At 42.3% G+C, this 18972-nt stretch overlaps 1 protein-coding gene across 8 annotated transcripts in view; it reads left to right on the forward strand.

Annotated features, from left to right (window-relative positions):
* CACNA1C (calcium voltage-gated channel subunit alpha1 C) overlaps window positions 1-18972 on the forward strand; it is a 648228-nt gene that overhangs the window by 390831 nt on the left and 238425 nt on the right. For all 8 annotated transcript variants that reach the window (XM_067536222.1, XM_067536225.1, XM_067536223.1 and 5 more), the window contains exons 4-5: window positions 6638-6777; window positions 15579-15718. In XM_067536222.1, the coding sequence (XP_067392323.1) occupies window positions 6638-6777; window positions 15579-15718 (280 nt within the window). The remainder of the gene's footprint in view (window positions 1-6637; window positions 6778-15578; window positions 15719-18972) is intronic.

The following is an 18972-nucleotide window of genomic DNA, read 5'->3' on the forward strand; positions in this document are numbered from 1 at the left end:
GTGATGACAGAGCAGATTAGACTCAATAAAGAGTCCTTGTTTCTGTTTGGTGATTCCTGGAGCTGGCATCTCTACTGAGCAGGTCTAGGAGCTAAGCCTTAGACCTTGTGTGGGGACAGTGAAAGACAACACAGAGCCTGTAGTGACTCTGAGGTTTGCCACTACTTGCTGAAATCAATAAGAACTGGGTTAAGTGGCAGAACCTCAGAACGTGATGATGTGGGAGCAGCAAGCAGAGGTGGCTGGTGGCCGCAGAGAGCAGGAGCAGACAAACAGTGGCAGCAGCAGAGGCATTAGCTGATGTCCTCCAAGGGCGGGAGGTATACCCTGTGAACACACCCCTGAACTCTGGGTCTTTGCTACCAAGGACAGCCAACTCTGTGTGGGGTGCAGCAGAGGGAGAGGGGAGTGGTGTGTTAAAGGGATGTTCATTCGTCAGACTTTCCTACTGCAAGGTGGGAAACTGAGGCAAAGGACACTGCCCGATACACTGTGTGGTTGGGTTGCTTGTGGTCACATGCTTTTGAATGTGGTTATGGAGTTTTCCAAAATTAATGCTTGGCTCCCTTTCCCTTTTATTAAAAGTTCTCTTTTGTTATATACAGACTCAAGGCTTGTGAAAGGGGGAGTATTGTCTCTTTGATACCCAGTGGTGGTAGTAGGTTTTCCCAGATTACTGGTTGGAGGCTCAAACCTGTTCTGTTTTGTATTTTTAAGAGTGACCTCATGATATTAAACCTGGCCCTTGTTGCTACCAACTTCACCTGGCAGAAGGATTACACTTGTAATACTTACATTGCTTAGATTGTAAACTGTTTGGGACATGGATAGTGCGGCACCTAGCAGAGAGGACCTGGTCCTGATTGAAGTCTTTAGTAACTACTGCAGTAGAAATATTAAAAACTAATAATGCTGCAGGGCATGTGTGAGCTCGAGAGCAGGGGATGTGGAGGAGGATGTTGGAAGAAAGAAATGGGAAAATAGCACAGTCCTGATCGGATCCTTAGAATTGGTGCTGGATCCGTAATCTAACTCTGGATGGGAAAAAGCCCAGAACGCCATGCCTGTTCACTCAGAGAGTTGCTTGAATGTACCTGATGTTTTCAAACTCCTATCATTAACCCAGGACACCAATAGGCATTGTTGAAACCACAGAGACATCTTCAGCAATGAAAAATGGGATTAGAGGTTTCTTGTGTTAATAATGTAATAATTTCAAAATCCTTTGGAAACAGATGTCAGTGGTAACAATAGGTTACTGTTATGTCTTTATTAAGAGTAAGCAAATGCATGATCTATTTCTCTGTAACATAAGCTCTGGCTAAAGGATGCTCTGGCTAAAATGTCAGCTACTGTAGCTGATGCTTGTGTCCAGTATCTATAGTAAACAGTGGTGAAAACAGCCACACAACATTTATACGTGCTCCAACCAGCTCAAGTCAGCCTTTCTCTCTCTAGTCCCTTTCCCACTTGCTCCAGACATTTTGCCTGGCCTTTTCTCTGTTGCTCCACAGCCTTGTTGCTAGCCAAGCAAGAGCCTTCTGCTCTGCAGTTCCTTCCATCTGCAAAATACTTCCTGCTTTCCAGCCTCATAGACACTGAATACATTTCTCAAGCAAAGCTGAAAGCATATGGTATCTTCTGTCTTCTGCCATTACTGTGCTGTATCTCCACCTTCTCTCTGAATCTGCCATCAGGTTTTGTCTTATCTCTCTGGACTGGGTAACAAGAAGAGGCAGTTTGCGCTCCCTTTCAGCCCACAGGGTAGTTGGCCTGGAAGAGGCATTTAACCCCAGGCCAGCAACAGTATCCTGGAGTTCCACTGGGAGAGGACAAATTTTAACTCATATTAGAGATGCATAAGATCCTTGCCGACAGAGACTGCCCAGGAGAGGAAATGAATCAGTTTCTGTGGGCTGACTTCTTTTAGGGTGGTGCCAATTAGTCCCAGGCTTCCCAGAAGGGTGGAAATGAAGGGTATCTTGCTCTGCTACATCTTCTGGGTCCTGAAAACCGAGAGGTTAATCTGGCACTAAATTACACTATTGAGCTCTGATATTTAGAGCAAAAATAAGAGTCAAATAAGTATCCAAAACATCCAAACTCACCCAGTAATGGCACTTAAACCTGAAAATTATCTGAGGTTCATCCATCGTAATACAGTCATCCATCCAATTATTGCAAAGCAATTTATCACCCTGCATTGATTAAGCCCCACAACGCTCCTATAATTGCCACATACAGTAGGTATTCTCCCCTTCTGTAAGCTCATGCAGCAAGTCAGCATTAGAGCTAGGCCTGGAACTCACCTATCCTGAATCCCAGGCGTGTTTTCTAACCACTAAATGACACTGCCTTCCTAGTGGAAAGCTGCTAAGGTTTATGGTTTAGAAAAGAAGTGAACACAAAACAATAATTAAAAAAAAAATCCTTCTCAGTTCCAAGCAGAACTAACTTATACATAAAGAGAGGCCTCTTGAAATAGTCTCAAAGTAGCTGTACTTTTAAAACTGGGCAATGTTTTTTTCCTTTGGTTTTGGTTCCTAAAATCATTAGTTTAAATGGAGAGAATCAAAAATCTCTCTCTCTTCTGCTCATCGTTTGGTATCTTATGTTCACTGCAGAGGATTTTGCAATGTTTTGTTTTTTATGGATCTTTCAGCCTTAACTAGAACTGTGTAAAGAATTTACTCATGCTGTGTGTGTGTATGTGTACATATACACACATCTATAATAATATCTTGACAGATTATTATTCAGTAACAGGGGTCAGCAAACAGCCATATTACAATAACAAAACATAAGTCTATAATTCCATAGGCATTTTTAGGAGGCAAAAAGATCTGAGACCCCTAAGCCCAACCAAATGGAACTTGTTAGTTGTTTAAACTTTGGCTCTGAAGCCAAGTTGTAAAACAGAAAGGTAGCTTGTTCCAGAATTTGCCAAAAGTGCTTTGTTACTCTGGATTCTTTGATTTATTTAATGTTTGTATTTAAATGGATTTCAGTCAGGGAAAGGTTTGGGTCTGTCAGCCCTGTGCAGTGAAGTTCTCTAGGCACAGTGAGAACAGACACAAAGCTGTTAGCCGCAGGGCAGGCGTTCGATCCAGAGCCTACTAAAGTTAAGGAGAGTTTTTCATTGAATTCAGTGGGCATTAGGACAGGCTCCATGTTTCCACACGTCACCATGGCACTCTGGCCTCAAGCTTGACTTCTATGAATGTAAGGGCAGTTTAGTCTCTGTGTACATTGAAACTTTGCACTCTCAACTAAAACTGCCAACTAGCAAGTTAGCTGGTGTCAGTTTTGGAGCTGGTTTGTGTGAGATGGGCACCAGTCCACTAAGAAATGTTCTGAGAGAGCCACCAACTCAATCCACACAAGCCACTGATTCACCTTTTAGGTGGTCTAAGCACAAGGAATAATACCAGAATATCCAGGCTCCCTTTGCACATGGAACAGCTCAGAAAGTAATCTAAGGACTGTGGTCTCAAACCCTATTGGTGATCCTTGGTGAGGGGGGAATGAGAAGGCTGTTCCACCTACACAGGGCTTTCTCATGGCTATGGAAACCCTTTCAGTGAAGCACAAAGAGAGGACCTTAATGGAATGGATTGCAGTAACAGAAGTCTCTTCCTTTCCATTTTAACACTGTTTTAAAGATATTCATTCATCTCTAGCAAGGCCATTTCAGTCCCGATTGCAACAGCACCATCCCTAATTCCCACCACATTCTTCTCCAGCAGAGCCCATTTCTGCATTCCTCTTGTATTCACACAGACTTTTCCTTGTCCTTTCTTAGCTAGGGCATTGTCTCTTCACTGCAGAGTTAACACAGACTAGCTGCCTGCTGAGAAGATGTAGCCTGGCCTCATGCCATGCTGATAAAGGCATGTGATAGCACAAAGGTGCATGGTAATCAAAATGGGCTGCACAAAGACTTCCCATCACACATTGATTTTTATTAGAGGTCCTCTGACAGCTCCACTTACACCTACATTACAAATGTGCACATGGAACTTAATTGTCAGTGTTTGCTTTAGTACTGTTTGCACAGCATGTACCCTTTCAACTCTAGGGACCTTAGGGAAGAGCAGGGACATTAAATGAGCCTATTTCAGGAATCAGCAAGCCTTTTACCATTTCAGAGCTCTTATCTTACTAGTGGCCAGGCAGTTGGCTATTTATTCTTGTATGCTAATTCCTTTGAGTAATAACAAGTAATGTGATGTTGGAGGTAGAGTGGTCGCTTTATAAAAAGTCAACATTTATAAGCAGTTACCAGTATTCTTTCCTATTCTAAGTACAAGAGAAGGGAACTCTAACATGTCTTGGATATCTCTGTGTGTAAAGATTAATGGTGACCACTGTACTGTGGTCACATTTAAAAAAATTACAATTGCATCAGGTAACTAAGTAACATTACTGAATATTTGCATCATTTCCCTAGGTGTCTCCTGAACTAAGTGCAGGGAATACTGCAAATGCTGAGATAGCATTATCTAATGGAAAACTACAGCTTTTTTAAGCACAAAGACTTGTATGCTATTGTAAAACAGATTTCTGAGACATGTACAATAGTGTGCTAATGTAAATGTGCAGATGAACTGGATAATGTGTTTCTTGGTCATCCATTAGAACATCAGGAGTTTTGTTATAGCTACTGTGTTACTATTTACAGTCTAGAGTTGAACATTAATTTTAGAGGTTCCGGAGTTTGTCTGGGTCGGATATTGTAATGACTTCTTTTAATGCTGTGATGCACCAAAGAGAATCAGAGTAGCATGAGAGGGAGAACTGGCCAATTACATTCTAAAACTGAGATGCAAAATCAGGCAGTGACTCACTGAATCATTTCACTGGGCAGACTGCAGGATCTACTTGAGCCAAAAGTTTTGTCAGTTTATTTGTGTCTTTCTAGAGACAGCCTGAATTTTTAAATGTGACTCTCTTAAACAAAATACTTAGTTTAACCTGGCCAAGGGTCTGGTCACCTTCTGTCATCCACTGCAGCCATTCAACTTTGCCTTCTCTCCAGGGCAACTAACTTTTTTTTTAATAGGCCAGTAAAAAATAATTGATATTTTTATTAGCACAATGGTAGGATAGATGGAGTAGTTTTTTTACCTGGGCTGATAAATTTTATAGAGAATTTTGCAAGGCTTGAACAACGCATATGAGACTTTCATCTCAACCAAGCAGCTCATGGGATTGCCAGGGGCCTACTTAGCAAGGTGTCCAGGCTGTAATAATTTAAATGAATGAGATTTACAAATGATTGTGAGGATGAGGCCTGTAAATTCTTCTTTGACACACACACATAGCAACATCTTTCCTTACCAAATTAATCCAAAATAGGACTCACTCCAAATGAGGGAGACTTGGCAGATATAATCTTGGTAGCTCTGAGGACTACACCTATCCTTTCCCTTTGAGTGTAGGGGTATGTCTACACAGCATCTGGGAACAAGCCTCCCAGCCTGGGTCTGTAGACTTGTGCTGGCAGGGTTCACGCTAGCACACTAAAAGTAAATATGTGGACATTGCAACTTACTGTCTGAAACCTAGGATGGGAGGTGGGCTTCGGAACCTGAGCTCCAATCCGAGCAGCAACATCTGTGCACTGTCATACAGCTATCTTTAGTACGCTAGAGTGAGCCTGCTAGCACAAGACCCAGGCTCTCTCCCAGATGCAGTGTACATATATCCTAGTTGACTGCTCTGAGCCTGGGACAGCTGAGTGCTAATTATCTTCTAAGGCTGCTCTCAGTGCCTTTGCAGTGACTGGCTAGGAAGTGGGTCAGGGGGATTGGGGTCCCTATCACTTCAGCAGTGCTCCTGCTCTGCCTTCATCCTGGGAATAGGAAAACCAAAGTTAAGAGAGAGTTAAGCCCATATTCGGATTCCTAACGCCTCCTTGATCATCCTGAATCAGACTGTATTGTCACTGCAGATGATTGCCTTTGCGTGTACCAAACTCTGGCTTACATTTCACAAGTTGCACATGTGCAATTCTGATGAAATCATTAAAATGATGGTGACTAGGCACTGAGTGTTAATGAATCAATCTGAGCTGTAAATAGTTTATCACTTTCATACATCAGTGAAAAGAATGACACTGTTTTTCTTGAGGTGATGTGTGTGTCTCAGTGGGGCCTCTCTTCCACTTCCCCCCTTCTCTCCACAAATACACAAATCCATCCACCTTCCCCCTGTCAAGGGACAAGAGAGTTGGATACAGCTCACTCTGGAGCCTGTCAGTGCCTCCCAACACATCCTCCAGAGAACAAGATACTAGAGAATGATGTCTTCCAATGCTAGGGCTGCACATTCTGGCTCTGCAGAGTTTACAGTTCCTGACAACTCAAGGAACGTGAAACTTCTATCCTAACCACATGGCACTGCTGCTAGCCTATCAAGCTGTCCACAGAATTACATCATTTGGAGAGGAAAAGCTCACCAGCAAGTAATGGGATTTAGCACTGGACATTCCCAAGTGGCTCCGGTGGGCCAGTGACTAGAAGGCTGCATGGATAATATGTTTAAAAAAAAAAAAAAAGTTAATATATTCTTACCCACTGTTTTTCAGCACTGAGCTAATTGTTGTCTTTCTTTTTTTCTTTTGTCTTCTCTCCAGGAACGAGTGGAATATCTCTTTCTCATAATTTTTACAGTGGAAGCATTTTTAAAAGTAATAGCATATGGACTTCTCTTTCACCCCAACGCTTACCTCCGCAATGGCTGGAATTTACTAGATTTTATAATTGTGGTAGTAGGGTGAGTACTGTTGTCTTATCTGTGAGAATACTGTACACATGAGACCATAAAGAGTTCGCTTCTGGTTATCAGGAATTCCAACTGGGTACATTACAGAGGAGGATGCTTATTATTTTGGATGCTTGTTTGACTATACTGCATATCCTGTCTTTCTTGTCTCCACCACCTGTCTCCCCAACTCACTCCCTCTACAGACTCCTTCCTTTTACCAAACATACAGAGAATGTGCTGAATTCACAGAGTCAGATCCTCCGCTGGTACAACTAGTGGTGTTCTGTTGACTACAGTGGAATAGCGCTGATTTACACCAGCTGAGGATCTTGCCCGCAGTGTTTATTGGCATGGCTTTTCTAGTATTGTGTATCTCCCACTCTTTAGACCCTGTTCTGAGACTTTACCTGTTTCTAAGGCATAGAAATTAAACCACTTGTTGACGTGTGGGTGGCAGGGGAAAGAATGCAACATAAGAGTATTGGGCAACGTACAGCTGGGTCTCAGACTCCTGAATATAATCCTGATAGAAGACAATCAAATAAATGAATCCTTGATGGCTCCATGAATGTGGGAGAATAGCTCCTGGGATGTACTGTTACTTGTAACAATAGATGAACCCCAGGGCTTCAGGTCCAACAAATATTTCAGAAAATAACATTTTAAAAGATGCCCCACATTGGTCCATTATTGAACATGACCACTAGTGAGGGTCAGGCAGAGAGCAACATTTTCAGGAATGAGAAGTTTATTTTGATGAAAATGGCCCTATTGATTATTTAGAAAAACCCAAACAAACAAAAGAGGAAATAGAAATGCAGACCGTGTGTTGTATGACCCACATATTCTTTAACAGAATGTTTTTCAGAGTTTTACGTGTGGTGCCAGCATGTCTTGGAGACATAGGGAACCACTAAATAGAGTGTGTGAGCTAGGAATTGAGCATCATCATCTCCTTATACCCTCCTAAAACAAAACCTCTGAGAAGCCATAGGAATTGTGAAGTCATGGAGAAAAGCACCCAGTCAGCAAGCTCACACTTTTCGGATACCTTGTAGTAATCTAGTGCAATGCGGTTGAAGCTGAGATGAGTTATCAGTATCAGGAAAGGGGACAGCATGGACACTGTTCAATGTCTATAAACTTTTTCTGAGAAGCTCTGCTTCCTGACCCTCTTCCCGGAGAAGACCCTGCGCCTCCCCATGCAATAAAATTCATAATTGCCCTAGGGATTAGAAGTACAATAGTGGACCAATATCTGTGGCACTTGTAAGCAGGTCTCCAGCAGGTATCTCTATCTCGCTACTGCTGCTGGAAAAATCAAGGGATGCGGTGACGGGTTTAATGTAGGAAAAATGATACATTAAATTGGGTTAGAATTAGTTAAGAGTTAGAAACTTGGAAAGCAACGTGACAAGCTGTTTGAAATGTAGTTAAATGAAGGAAGTGTAATGTGGGATGAACTAACCCTTAAGGCAAGAAGGCTGGGTGTTCTCCTGAATGCCTTTTCCCTTCATATGCGCACCCTCATCTCCAGAGTGAGTTCCATGCCCCACCAGCATGTGGGCTCTCCCCAGTCCTTTCCTTTCCAATAGAAATCCTTGCCTCAGTTCCCACACTGAGTGCTAAAAATGGGCAGTTTTAGCAGCCAAAGCATCTTGTGCTTGCTGCCCAAATCCACTGACCATCTGGCCACGTGTCTACTTGTATGGAGGAACTGTAAGCCATAAAACTTTTAATCACCCACCTTTGCTGCTGCTGCTGTGCCACCTGATCCCTGATGGAAGTGAGTCAAGGAGGAGTTCCCATCGAGGAGGAGGTGGGACAAGTTGGAACTTATTTTTAGTCCCAAAACAGCCCCACCTCCTGCTAGGGTGGTCAGGAGCCCGGTTTTTGACTGGAAAGTCGGGTTGGAAAGAGGACCTGACAGTGTCCAGTCATATCTACTGACCCAGACACACAAAGTCCAGTTACTACGGGCGGGGGAGGCGCCAGCTCATGTCCTGCTCCAGCCTCTACTCAACTGGAACCATATCCTACCTGCGCTGGGAGGCTGCAGCTCCCAGCCTTGGCTCCACAGGTGAGTCCCTCCTACCTGGGCAGAGGGGAACAGGAGGGGGAAGAAGGAAAGAGCACTGATTGATGGGGGGAAGAAAAGCAAATGGGGGTGGAGCTTCGGGGGAAGAGGAGGAGCAGGGGCGGGGCTTCAGAGGGAAAGAGGCAGAGCGGCGGAGGTGCTTGTACTCCTGCTGGAGTGTTCAGTTTTTAAATATTACAAAGTTGGCAACCCTACCTCCTGCCTAGACTCTCCTCCCTGTTACAGTGCCCTGCTATTTTGGTGCTCTCACCCCTGCACCCCTAAAGCAGTAAATAATCCCACAGAATATTAGTCACATCCACCAAGGGATGAACTATGAGTCTGATCCTGCAACCTATACTCGCGTAGAGTTCAGCCACCTGACTGGGGATTGCTGCTCAATATGAATCAGAATTGCAGAAGTGGGCCTGATGCCTCTGATTGTTTTCATTTTTATGAGGGTCTTCATAGAGACTTTTAAAGAGAGGACAAATACTTTACCCCCTTTTCCCATGGCCATGTAAAAGAACAGGGTTCCAGAAATGCTAGGTCAGCATTATATCTTGTTTAACTGCCGTCACTTGAGTTTTTCTATTAGGCCTTTTAATCAGCAAGATGATATTCAGGTTGAAATGAATTCCCTTGCCAGTGACAAAAGCAGCAGCTCTCCAGTGTGCTATCCTGTCTGCTCTCATGTTCAGCAACACTTAGTCTGTAGCAGGAGGAAACAATCTGACATCGACTGCAACAGAGGAAAGATTACACAGGTATAAAAATGGCCGAGACCCCAAGGTCCTAGTTAAATAGGAACAATTGCACACAGCAGATTCCACTTCAAGGCTAGATGGGTTTCTTTGATGTTTATCTGTTTAGACTGGCTCAGACAGTATCATGCCATAGTGTGGTGTTCTGGTTCCTGTCCCAGCAGACCCTACTTACCAGCAAATTCTGAGAGGCAATGCTGTTTGCCCCTGTTTTCCAGTGCTTGCTCCATACTGGTTGTTTGAAAATCACAGTGTAAACCCAGGCTATAGTTGCATCATATTAAAACTTTTATTGGTATTGTCGGAAGAGTAGGAAGTTTTCCAAATTTCTCCGTTTTCTTTTTTATTCTGTTTTCTGCATAGACCTCTTATTGACCTACCTTTTTCTTCCATCTGAGGGGAAGCAGCCATGGCTTCCTCTGGTGTCAGTCAGTGCTGCCGGAAGTGGTATCAGTGGCAGCCAGAAGCAGTGGCTGGAAAACAAGGGGAAGCATTTGACTGACACTGGCTGTACATGCTGCTTGCTGTGTTCCCAACTCAGCCCAGGCTTTCCTAACATTGAGCACAGGCTCTTTAATGAGACTTCAAAAGAGAATGAGACACTAACTAAAAAAATGTGATGCTAATCCTAGCCATACTAAGTGGGGCTTCTACACTGATGGAAATGGTTCCAGAAACCCAGTTTAGAGTTAGTGAACTAAAATTTCCTTTCCCAACTATTACCATTCATGTCCTGAATACATGGTTTCTGCCTCATAATACCACAGAAGAGGCCAGTCAAAAATGGAGGCAAACAAAATACAATAAAATGGCTTCTAATTAATTTCCTCAGACTACTGTACTCATTAGAAGTCTCCCTCCTCCTCATGATAGAGAAAGCAAGTAGACCACTGACCTGTTTTGACGTAACTACACTCAAATGGCAAGGTGTGGGGCTCATTAACTTTTTATGTTCCTTAAACAAGACAAAACCAGAAATGCATTATCCTAAGCTCCTTAGTTCCATCTTGACTAATGCCAATTGCTAAAACTAAAGACCTGGGGATTTTAGAACGATGCAGCTCATGGATGCTTCTGTGACTTTGTGGGCTGGAACTGCTTCTTGCTTTGTGTTTGTACAACCCCAGTCCAATGGTGCCCCAATCTGATGGAGGTCTCTGCGTGTTACTATTCTCCAAAGAATAAGGAAAAACTTGCCTTCCTGTGGTAACTGTTTTCTCTGGGCTACTGATATGGTTATAGTTGGTTTACTGTAGCACAGGTCAGAGAGGTTCACGTGATGGCAAAAGAGGAAGGTGCTTTCCTGGTAATATTCAGAAAGTGTAACCTAAAGCATTAACTTTTAAAGACTCTTTCATCACAGCTGTGACTTGTGCCTCATTCTGCCATTGGAATCTTCTTGGAATGTTGATGGTTCTCACCATAGAAAAAAGAGTAGGACTGGATGGGAAATGTAAAAATCTTATATTCAGGTGTTGCTGTGACAAAAGAGAGCATAATCAAGGACAATGTCTAGATCCTCAGTCTGTCTGAAGTCCCCTTTTTTTTACACCACTCCAGTACATGCATCTTGAAGATCTAATAGGGAGAAACTATTCTGATATTGTTCATTATTTTCAGGTAGACAAGGAGATAGGAAATGAACAAAATAAGAAAGCATTTTAGAAAGCAGCTGAAGTGAATTCTTTATAGAACCAATTATCTGCTACAATTTCTCCCTTTAGTCTCCTAAAGTTGGGTCATCTGCCACCCGAGGAAATCTGTGACATCCCTTTGAATCTGTGGTTCTAGGACGGCCAGATGAATCTATGTCAAGAAAGGAGAAGAGCACTAAAAACAAGGACAAAATCTAGATTTAGGAGAATGCCTTCTGAAGAAAGGACACACTTTAAACGTATAGGCTTGTAACAGCTTATCTGTCTTGCAATATGGTAGATCTGCTTTCTGATCAGCTAAGTCCTTTAAAGCTTGATCTAGCTTATCCTCAAATAGTCTATGACCTTTCTGTGGCAGAGCCATTAAATATTGCTTTGAAGAAAAATCTCTTTGCACAGGTATCAATCATAAAGCTCTGAGCTTTAAAAGCATTGCTAGTTAAGAACAAAGATCACACACACAAACTGTCTAATGAAGCATATCCCACAACCACTAATCATTAGTTAAATTGTTTCCTATTTCTTTTGATTTTATTTTTCTCCTTTTGAAAAATATAGTTTTCTGATACATGAACGTTGTCCTTGGATTTCACAATTTAGAAGGAAATTTCCTCTCCTGAGAAGAATGTTACAAGAATATTCTTCTTTCCAGATAGCATGTACTGAATTTACTAAGGGCAGTGTTTTCTGAGGACGCACAGTTTCTAGCAAGAGAAAGGTATCCTAATTTAGAGAACAACTTTACTTAGACTGTGCGCTGAAGGTATGTGCAAAGGGTCTGAAATTATGAACAGATTTAAAAATGGGTGTAGAAATGGGCCTTTCCTTAGGCCTGTGGGGAATTTTCTAAAGGGCAGACTCAAGCACTTCCACATTTACAAACCCTTCCTGGAGTTTTAAAAAAAAAAAAAAAGCTATATTTAAAGGTGAACTGAAAAGCCAAAAACAAAAAATCTTTTTGGCCTTTACTTTTTCTTTATGCTATTCTTTATGAGAGATTCTCTCTCAAAGGTGTTACTCGGTTAGTTATTTGCATTTGAAATATCAGGTCCTCAGTTCCCTCTATTTACAAGAGTCCCTTGACAAGATCTTCTCTTAGACTATAAGAATCAGCAACCCCTCCACAAAGACAAAGGAATAAAGAGCTGCAGCACAGGTAATTAGCCTTCTCATGCCACTAGCGAGGTCCTCCAAAGATCTGGATGAGGTCCTCCAGCAAAGAGAATACCTCATGTGTCAGAAGTAAAAAAGGAAGCAGGAAAAATATTGAAAAAAGAAAATAACAAGGCTGTCTTCATACATTATTGAGAAGAAGCAGAAGTCAACGAACAATTCGTTTTTTATTTGCTTTATAGTTCATCTTCAAGAAATGACCCCCTAGGCTTAGATACAGAAATCATTTAACAGTGCTCAAGAACACTGCACCACGGTTTAAAAAAGGAGGTGGAAAATATTGCATCCAGCTGCAAATGGAAGGGGAAGTTAGGTTGAAGAATGTACTTATCTGAGATGAAATAGGATTGATTCTCATACTCTTTGGAGAGGTGCTGTGGCATCTTCAGTGACCACAGGAGGGTAGAACCTTGCTTTTACATCCCATTGAAAATGCCTCCATCAACACAGTGCTCTCTCATATCAAGTTGTTGGGCTTGTTTCAGCTGGTTCACCTACTAAGAGGGAACGTCAGAAACTACTGAATCAACCACACCACCTCCTGCAGTATCTTCTGTAGGTTTTTCTCCAGTGGTTTTCATCAAAGAACAGATCCTTCCTTATCTTGAATGAGGAGTGACATAATCATAGCTTGAGGTCCTCATTTATCTCAGTGTCTGTCTATGATCTCTGTAGCCATCTTTGTCTTTGTCTTCCCTTGTTCCTGCTCATTAATTTGCAACACCTACAAACTTACCATCCTCTCCTCTACGCTCCTGCCTCCTCTCACACTCACTACATAGTTAATTTTTCAGCAGTATTTTAAACTAAGGCTTTGAATGGAGTCAGCTGGCTCCCCAGTCATAGCTGCCAAATTCTGTGTAGCGCCAGCTGTGACATTTAATGGAAAAATTTTAAGATGCTAACTTTCACATTTGCAAATCACTTGTCTATAACCAGAAACTTCAGCTTAAGAAAATGGTGTGGATTTAGTGCTGATGAAAGGTATTGGCCTGAGTGCTGTGGTGAATGAACCTTTCTTTTTATCTATTGGACAAGTTTCCTGCACACATGACCGTGCCAGGATGACTCAACCCTGAACTGGGGGGTCTTTGTCTAGAGGCAACAGGGGTAGTTCATTCTCCATTGCCCATGCAGTTTTTGGCCTCTCCGCTGAATCTGCCAGTTAGTTTTTAGCATGATTATGAGTTTGTGGCATGGGAGCTGGAACTGACACGCACCAAACTAACTTCATATATTAGCACTATTGGATGGGAACAACTTTTTTAATCTCTTGGATTCAGAATGGTGCCCTCTAGGTGAAAGGCTTTGTGACTCTTTAGCAATGCCTTGAGGCAGCCGCTCTCGTAATAAGTCCTAGTGTTGAACCTTGAGAGTGAAGTGTGCTTTCCTGAAAGATAAGTTTATTAAATCAAGTTCTGACCTTTTTGGCACTTTCACAGGCTGGGTCCTCCACTTTCTGCACACACAAACAACATCTCCCACACACTGCTCTATCTTCTTCAAACAAACTCTGTAATTAAGTGACCCACCTTTATTTTTAAAGGGACAACTCCTATTAACCAAAGTAAAACACTAAAAATATCATAATAAAACAAGTATGAGATTCCAAATTCATTTCTAAATAAGTGTTTTGTAGTATGAAATGACATCATGTCGACAGTTGCAATTTTTCCAGAGTCCTCATGCTAACTTACACCTACACTTTTACCACACTTGTCGTACCAACAGGGTTTGACCCAGGATTTTTAGATCACAGACCTCTTCCACTTCATCTACACTTGTAACTGGTAGAGAAATATGCTATCATCTTCTTTTAGGAATAGCCAGGGGTTACATAACTATTACTGAAATAGCACTGGAATATTGGATCTTGGGATTCACGGGTCCTATTCCTGGCTCTGGTAGTAAAATGTGGATAGAGACAGCATTGGCAAATGTCATGAATGCCACTGCTTGGGTCCTTAAAGGTTTAAACCTTTGGATCTAAAAGCATAAGCTATTAACATTTGAGTTAAAATACTAGCTGCTTAGCATGGAGACAGAATCTGACTCATAAACTTCTTCATATGGTCTACGCCTGCAGGGGGGAGGGGATGTCAAAGAGCCACACTGTGTTTAACATGCATTATATAGCACATAGTATCACCTGGTTCTTCTGAAAGACAGTTTGACCCAGACCTGAGTTCTGTTGCCAGTTCCACCTGCAATGACCTTGTGAAACCTGAGTTATATGTAAAATGGATCAGGTGACAGAACTCTCTGTGAATGGCAGACCAGATGGATAGGAGAGGGAGCAAGTAGAGTTACTGAGACTCAAAGCAGGGTAGCTGACTGCAGGCTGGGAAGGGATATCCTGGTAGTTCCCACTGCAGTTCCCATGGCAGTTCCTTGGTGGTTGGTGTCTGGTGCCCTGTGCTCCCCTCACCTCCTTGACGGCTGGTGCCCTGTGCACCATTGTCTCCCACCTAGGGATGCACTGACCCATCCCCCACCACACCCTGATGTCTGGTGCACATGCTTCTGCCCCTCCCTGGGGCAGGCTGTCTCTACCATTACCCACTATGGCTGGAAGGTGGGACCTGGCTTGGCTGGGGAATTCTACTTGCTCCTCAGCAGCCAGCCTCATCTTGAAGCCTTGGTGACTGCTACAGCCTCTCCTCCAGATCTTGCTCTCATATCTCCCCTGTGTGAACACAGCAGAGTTCGGTCTCACCTCCAAGAGCTATTGGGGGGGGAGCATAAACCCCCACTATTTCCATTGCAGAGATGCTAGTCCCCCAGTTCTGCTGGCTCTGAAATGCTGGAATAATTGCCCCCCCCCCCCTCCAGTAAAGCCTCGATTAATAAAGGTTGTGAAGTGCACAAAAGTGTTAATAGCAGTCAGAGGAAGGACTGAAATTAGATATCATGTCTTCTGCCTTACATCTAGCCTTCTTCTAGGATTCAGGATATTGTATAGGGGAAGAGTCTCTCTCTTTCTCCCTCATTACATATGATTGTCACATGAGACATGTTACACTTTTAGTGGGTTTGTGCAATATGAGGTCGTTTCAATGATATGATGATGTTAATTCATGTTTCTGTTGAGCCTTAGCCTTGCTGTCTGCCTACAGCTTGTTTCCTCTTTCCTTTTTGCAGGCTTTTTAGTGCAATTTTAGAACAAGCAACCAAAGCAGATGGGGCCAATTCAATAGGAGGGAAAGGTGCTGGATTTGATGTTAAAGCACTGCGGGCTTTCCGAGTATTACGCCCCTTAAGGCTGGTATCTGGAGTTCCTAGTAAGTAACATAATCATTTTCCCTTTTCTTTCTTTCTTTCTTTCTTTCTTTCTTTTTTTTTTTTTTGGGGGGGGGGGGGTTAGGAAAGGGGATGGGTGGGATCAGTGTGGGAGGAGTGCATGGGCAGGAATTATTTTTTCTGTGGAAACATGTTCAAACTGTAATGTGATGTGTTTTGAGGATTGAGGTGGAGAGACACATTGTTTCACGTTAATGTAGCTATGTGGTCAATATGACATTAGATTAAAAAATGGAAGAATCAAATCTGAGACGGTAGGTGGAAGGGTGTATGTCAGAGAGATTTATTACACTGTTACATGAAATATGCAGTGTATGATCAAGCAACCTTTATAAACAGTGGAAATTGCAGATCAATTTCAAACAAAAGTAAATGAAGATGTAATCTCTAATGAATCTAATGAAAATCAAATGAATCAAACAACTGGGATTCTGGCTTTGACATCATATGTATTAGTCTTGCAAATGGCTAACCTAATGGAATGGTGAATAAACACTCTTGTTCATGTGGAGGCTGTTTCATAAAAACTCCATTCTCCCTACCTGTCCACCACCTGCTGTCCTGATCAAGAGTGTTCGGAGTAATTCAGAAAAAACTGTCCATAGGACAATAAATAGTCATGAATCTCAGTTAGGGTCATATTAACTTAAATAATTTTAACAAGTTTGAGGAAGGCTCCAGACTACTTCTGATCATCTAATTTCTACTGTCTTACCGGCAAGGAAACTTCGACTGACCAAAAGCTGACTAGTCCCATTGTGGAAATGGGATTTGAGCATCGTTTTGTGGCAGGGCTATACCTTTTGGGTCAAGAGTTCTGTTTGGGAATAGATCAATGGTTGGTCTTTTGGGTCGGGGTTAGGGTGAAGGACCCCATCCAGCTCCATAGGGATGATAGATCTAGTTGGCAGGAATGGGGGGTCATGTAAGGAATGGTTGTGAAGACAGGCCTTCTGTATTTTTATTTGGGAAGACTTCTAGGTTGAGGGCTTATTTCAGTATTGCCAGCCTCAGTCATTCAAAAATCATGAATCGGGTCCTCCAAATATCATAAGATTGTTTAAAAAATAATGAAATTTTACAAATAATTAAATTTGGGTTCTTTTTATTTGGCTTGATTTCTTTGAGTCCTTGGGTTACACTTGGGTCATATTTTCAGCTTTTCTCCTCAATGATGGCTAAAAACTTAATTTTCTAATGAAATCTGAGATTCTTGACTCCAGGAGCTAGGGCTTTAAGAAAAGCAATAACTATTGCAAGAGATGGCAATACAGTTGATGGCCTGGCACTGTGCCCTGGAGGTCCTTGCTCATGCACTCAGATGTGACTGCTGTAATGGCCATTGTAGGTTGGGAAGAGGGTTGAATAGCACTTCTGTACACTGAGGAGATGAAGGACCAAAGAGGGAGTCTGCTGGAGGAGAAGGGAGAGATGTCATCGGACCCCTGGTGTAGTGCAGGGGCATGCCCATCTTTTGTTAATAAAGGGAGGTGCAGTGTTATGGTAGCCATGATGGTCCCAGGATATTAGAGAGGCAAAGTGAGTGAGGTAATACATTTTATTGGTTCAATTTCTTTGTGAAACAGACAAACTTCTGAGCTCCACAGAGCTCTTAATAAAGTTGGTACTCTAGTAGTCCTGCTAGCTCCTCAGCAGCTTTTGAATAACCAGGTAGAAGCAGTAGTCAAGAGTGCTTTTTTTTCAATATGTGCTCAGTGAAGAAGGTTGTGACCTGTCTTCTCTGATGTGCATCTCACATCAGTTATCAGTGCCTTAGCCACCTCTGGATGGGATTACTACAATGGTTTCTATATCCTTGAAGACCTCTCAGCAACTTTAGTTAATGCAAAATGTGACTGCTCACTTAGCTTGCAACCCTAAATAAGCTGATCACCGGGGAGATTGGTGAGCTGGCTGGCTAGTTGACAGGAGTTGGGGGGCTGACTGAGAGGATGGGAGCAACTGGGATGGGAATTGTTGTTTTGACATGGGAGGGATTGTGTGAGGTCTGTCTGTCTTGTAAGATTTGCAGTTGTAGTCCATGCATGAGTGTCCAATCATCTCAGTTGTATTCAGATAATTGTGGTTTTGTGTATATTTGATAATACACTGAGAGTTTTCAGACTCGTGCACTTAGAAATTTGAATACATGAATCACACCTCAAAGGTAGGTTACTGTTATCCCCATTTTACAGATAGGGAAATGGAAGCAAAAAAGAGTTCAAGGCTAATATTTTCAAAAGTGACTTCTGATTTAGATTATCTCATTTTTGGGTGCCCAATCTTAGATACCTGGACATCTTAGACATCAGGAAAATGAATGGCAAACTTTTAACCCTTGTGATCATGTGGACATTCTTGAGGCTATCTTTACCAGGAAAGGGGCTTGACATTTTATTTCAAAGAAAGCTGAGATTATCTCTGACTTTCTTCAGGGGTGGCCAACCCGCGGCTCGCTCAGACAAATGCGGCGCTCTGGAGACGAGGGGGAGTGAAATGGACGTGCTGCCTACGGGCAAGGTAACTGCGGCTCTTTGTCTCTGACTGGTTGGCCACCCCTGTTCTAGGTCATCAACATTATGATAGATCCATGGGAAGAGGCTATCCTGCCCCTCATCTCTGGCTGTAATTTAACATCTTTGTGCCTCCATGTTCACATTTCTAAAATGGGTCATATTTAGGCACCTCCAAGTGGTGTAGTGAGGTTTAATCAATCATCTTTATTAAGTGATTTGAAATGACTGGCTGAAATCTGCTACAGAATTGAGAAGGATTATTATTTATTATAGACTATGAGGAATGCACTGTAAGGCAGAAAGTTTATGTTGCAGGATTCCCACACCCAAGAAGTGCTCGTACTGTCAACCTACTACATACTGTTGCTTTTATGAACAAAATAAAATAAGTGTTAAATAAGCACAACTTTTTTCTCTTTGTTAAAATTATTTTGAAGGTGTTACTCTACCTAACAAACTAGTTCATTCTAATCTCTTTAAGCAGAGGTTTTAGTGGTTTAGAATTAATAGGCAATTAAGAAAATGTTACCTAACTGACCTACCAGCCCAAGCCATTTTCCAAAATGACATCGGTATTTAGGAGTATAAGTCTCATTGGAAGTCAATGGGACTTAAGCTTGTCAGTAAGTGTCTTTCTGAAAATTGGACCTAGATTGCTTCGGGGTTGTTTACTGCTGTAGGTATTCCAGTATGTTCATATTAGCACAATTCCTGTAGCA

Source organism: Emydura macquarii, unplaced genomic scaffold, assembly GCF_026122565.2.
Source record: "Emydura macquarii macquarii isolate MOO-44397 ecotype Brisbane River unplaced genomic scaffold, CSIRO-AGI_Emac_v2 contig_3530, whole genome shotgun sequence".
Taxonomy (NCBI): Eukaryota; Metazoa; Chordata; order Testudines; family Chelidae; genus Emydura; species Emydura macquarii.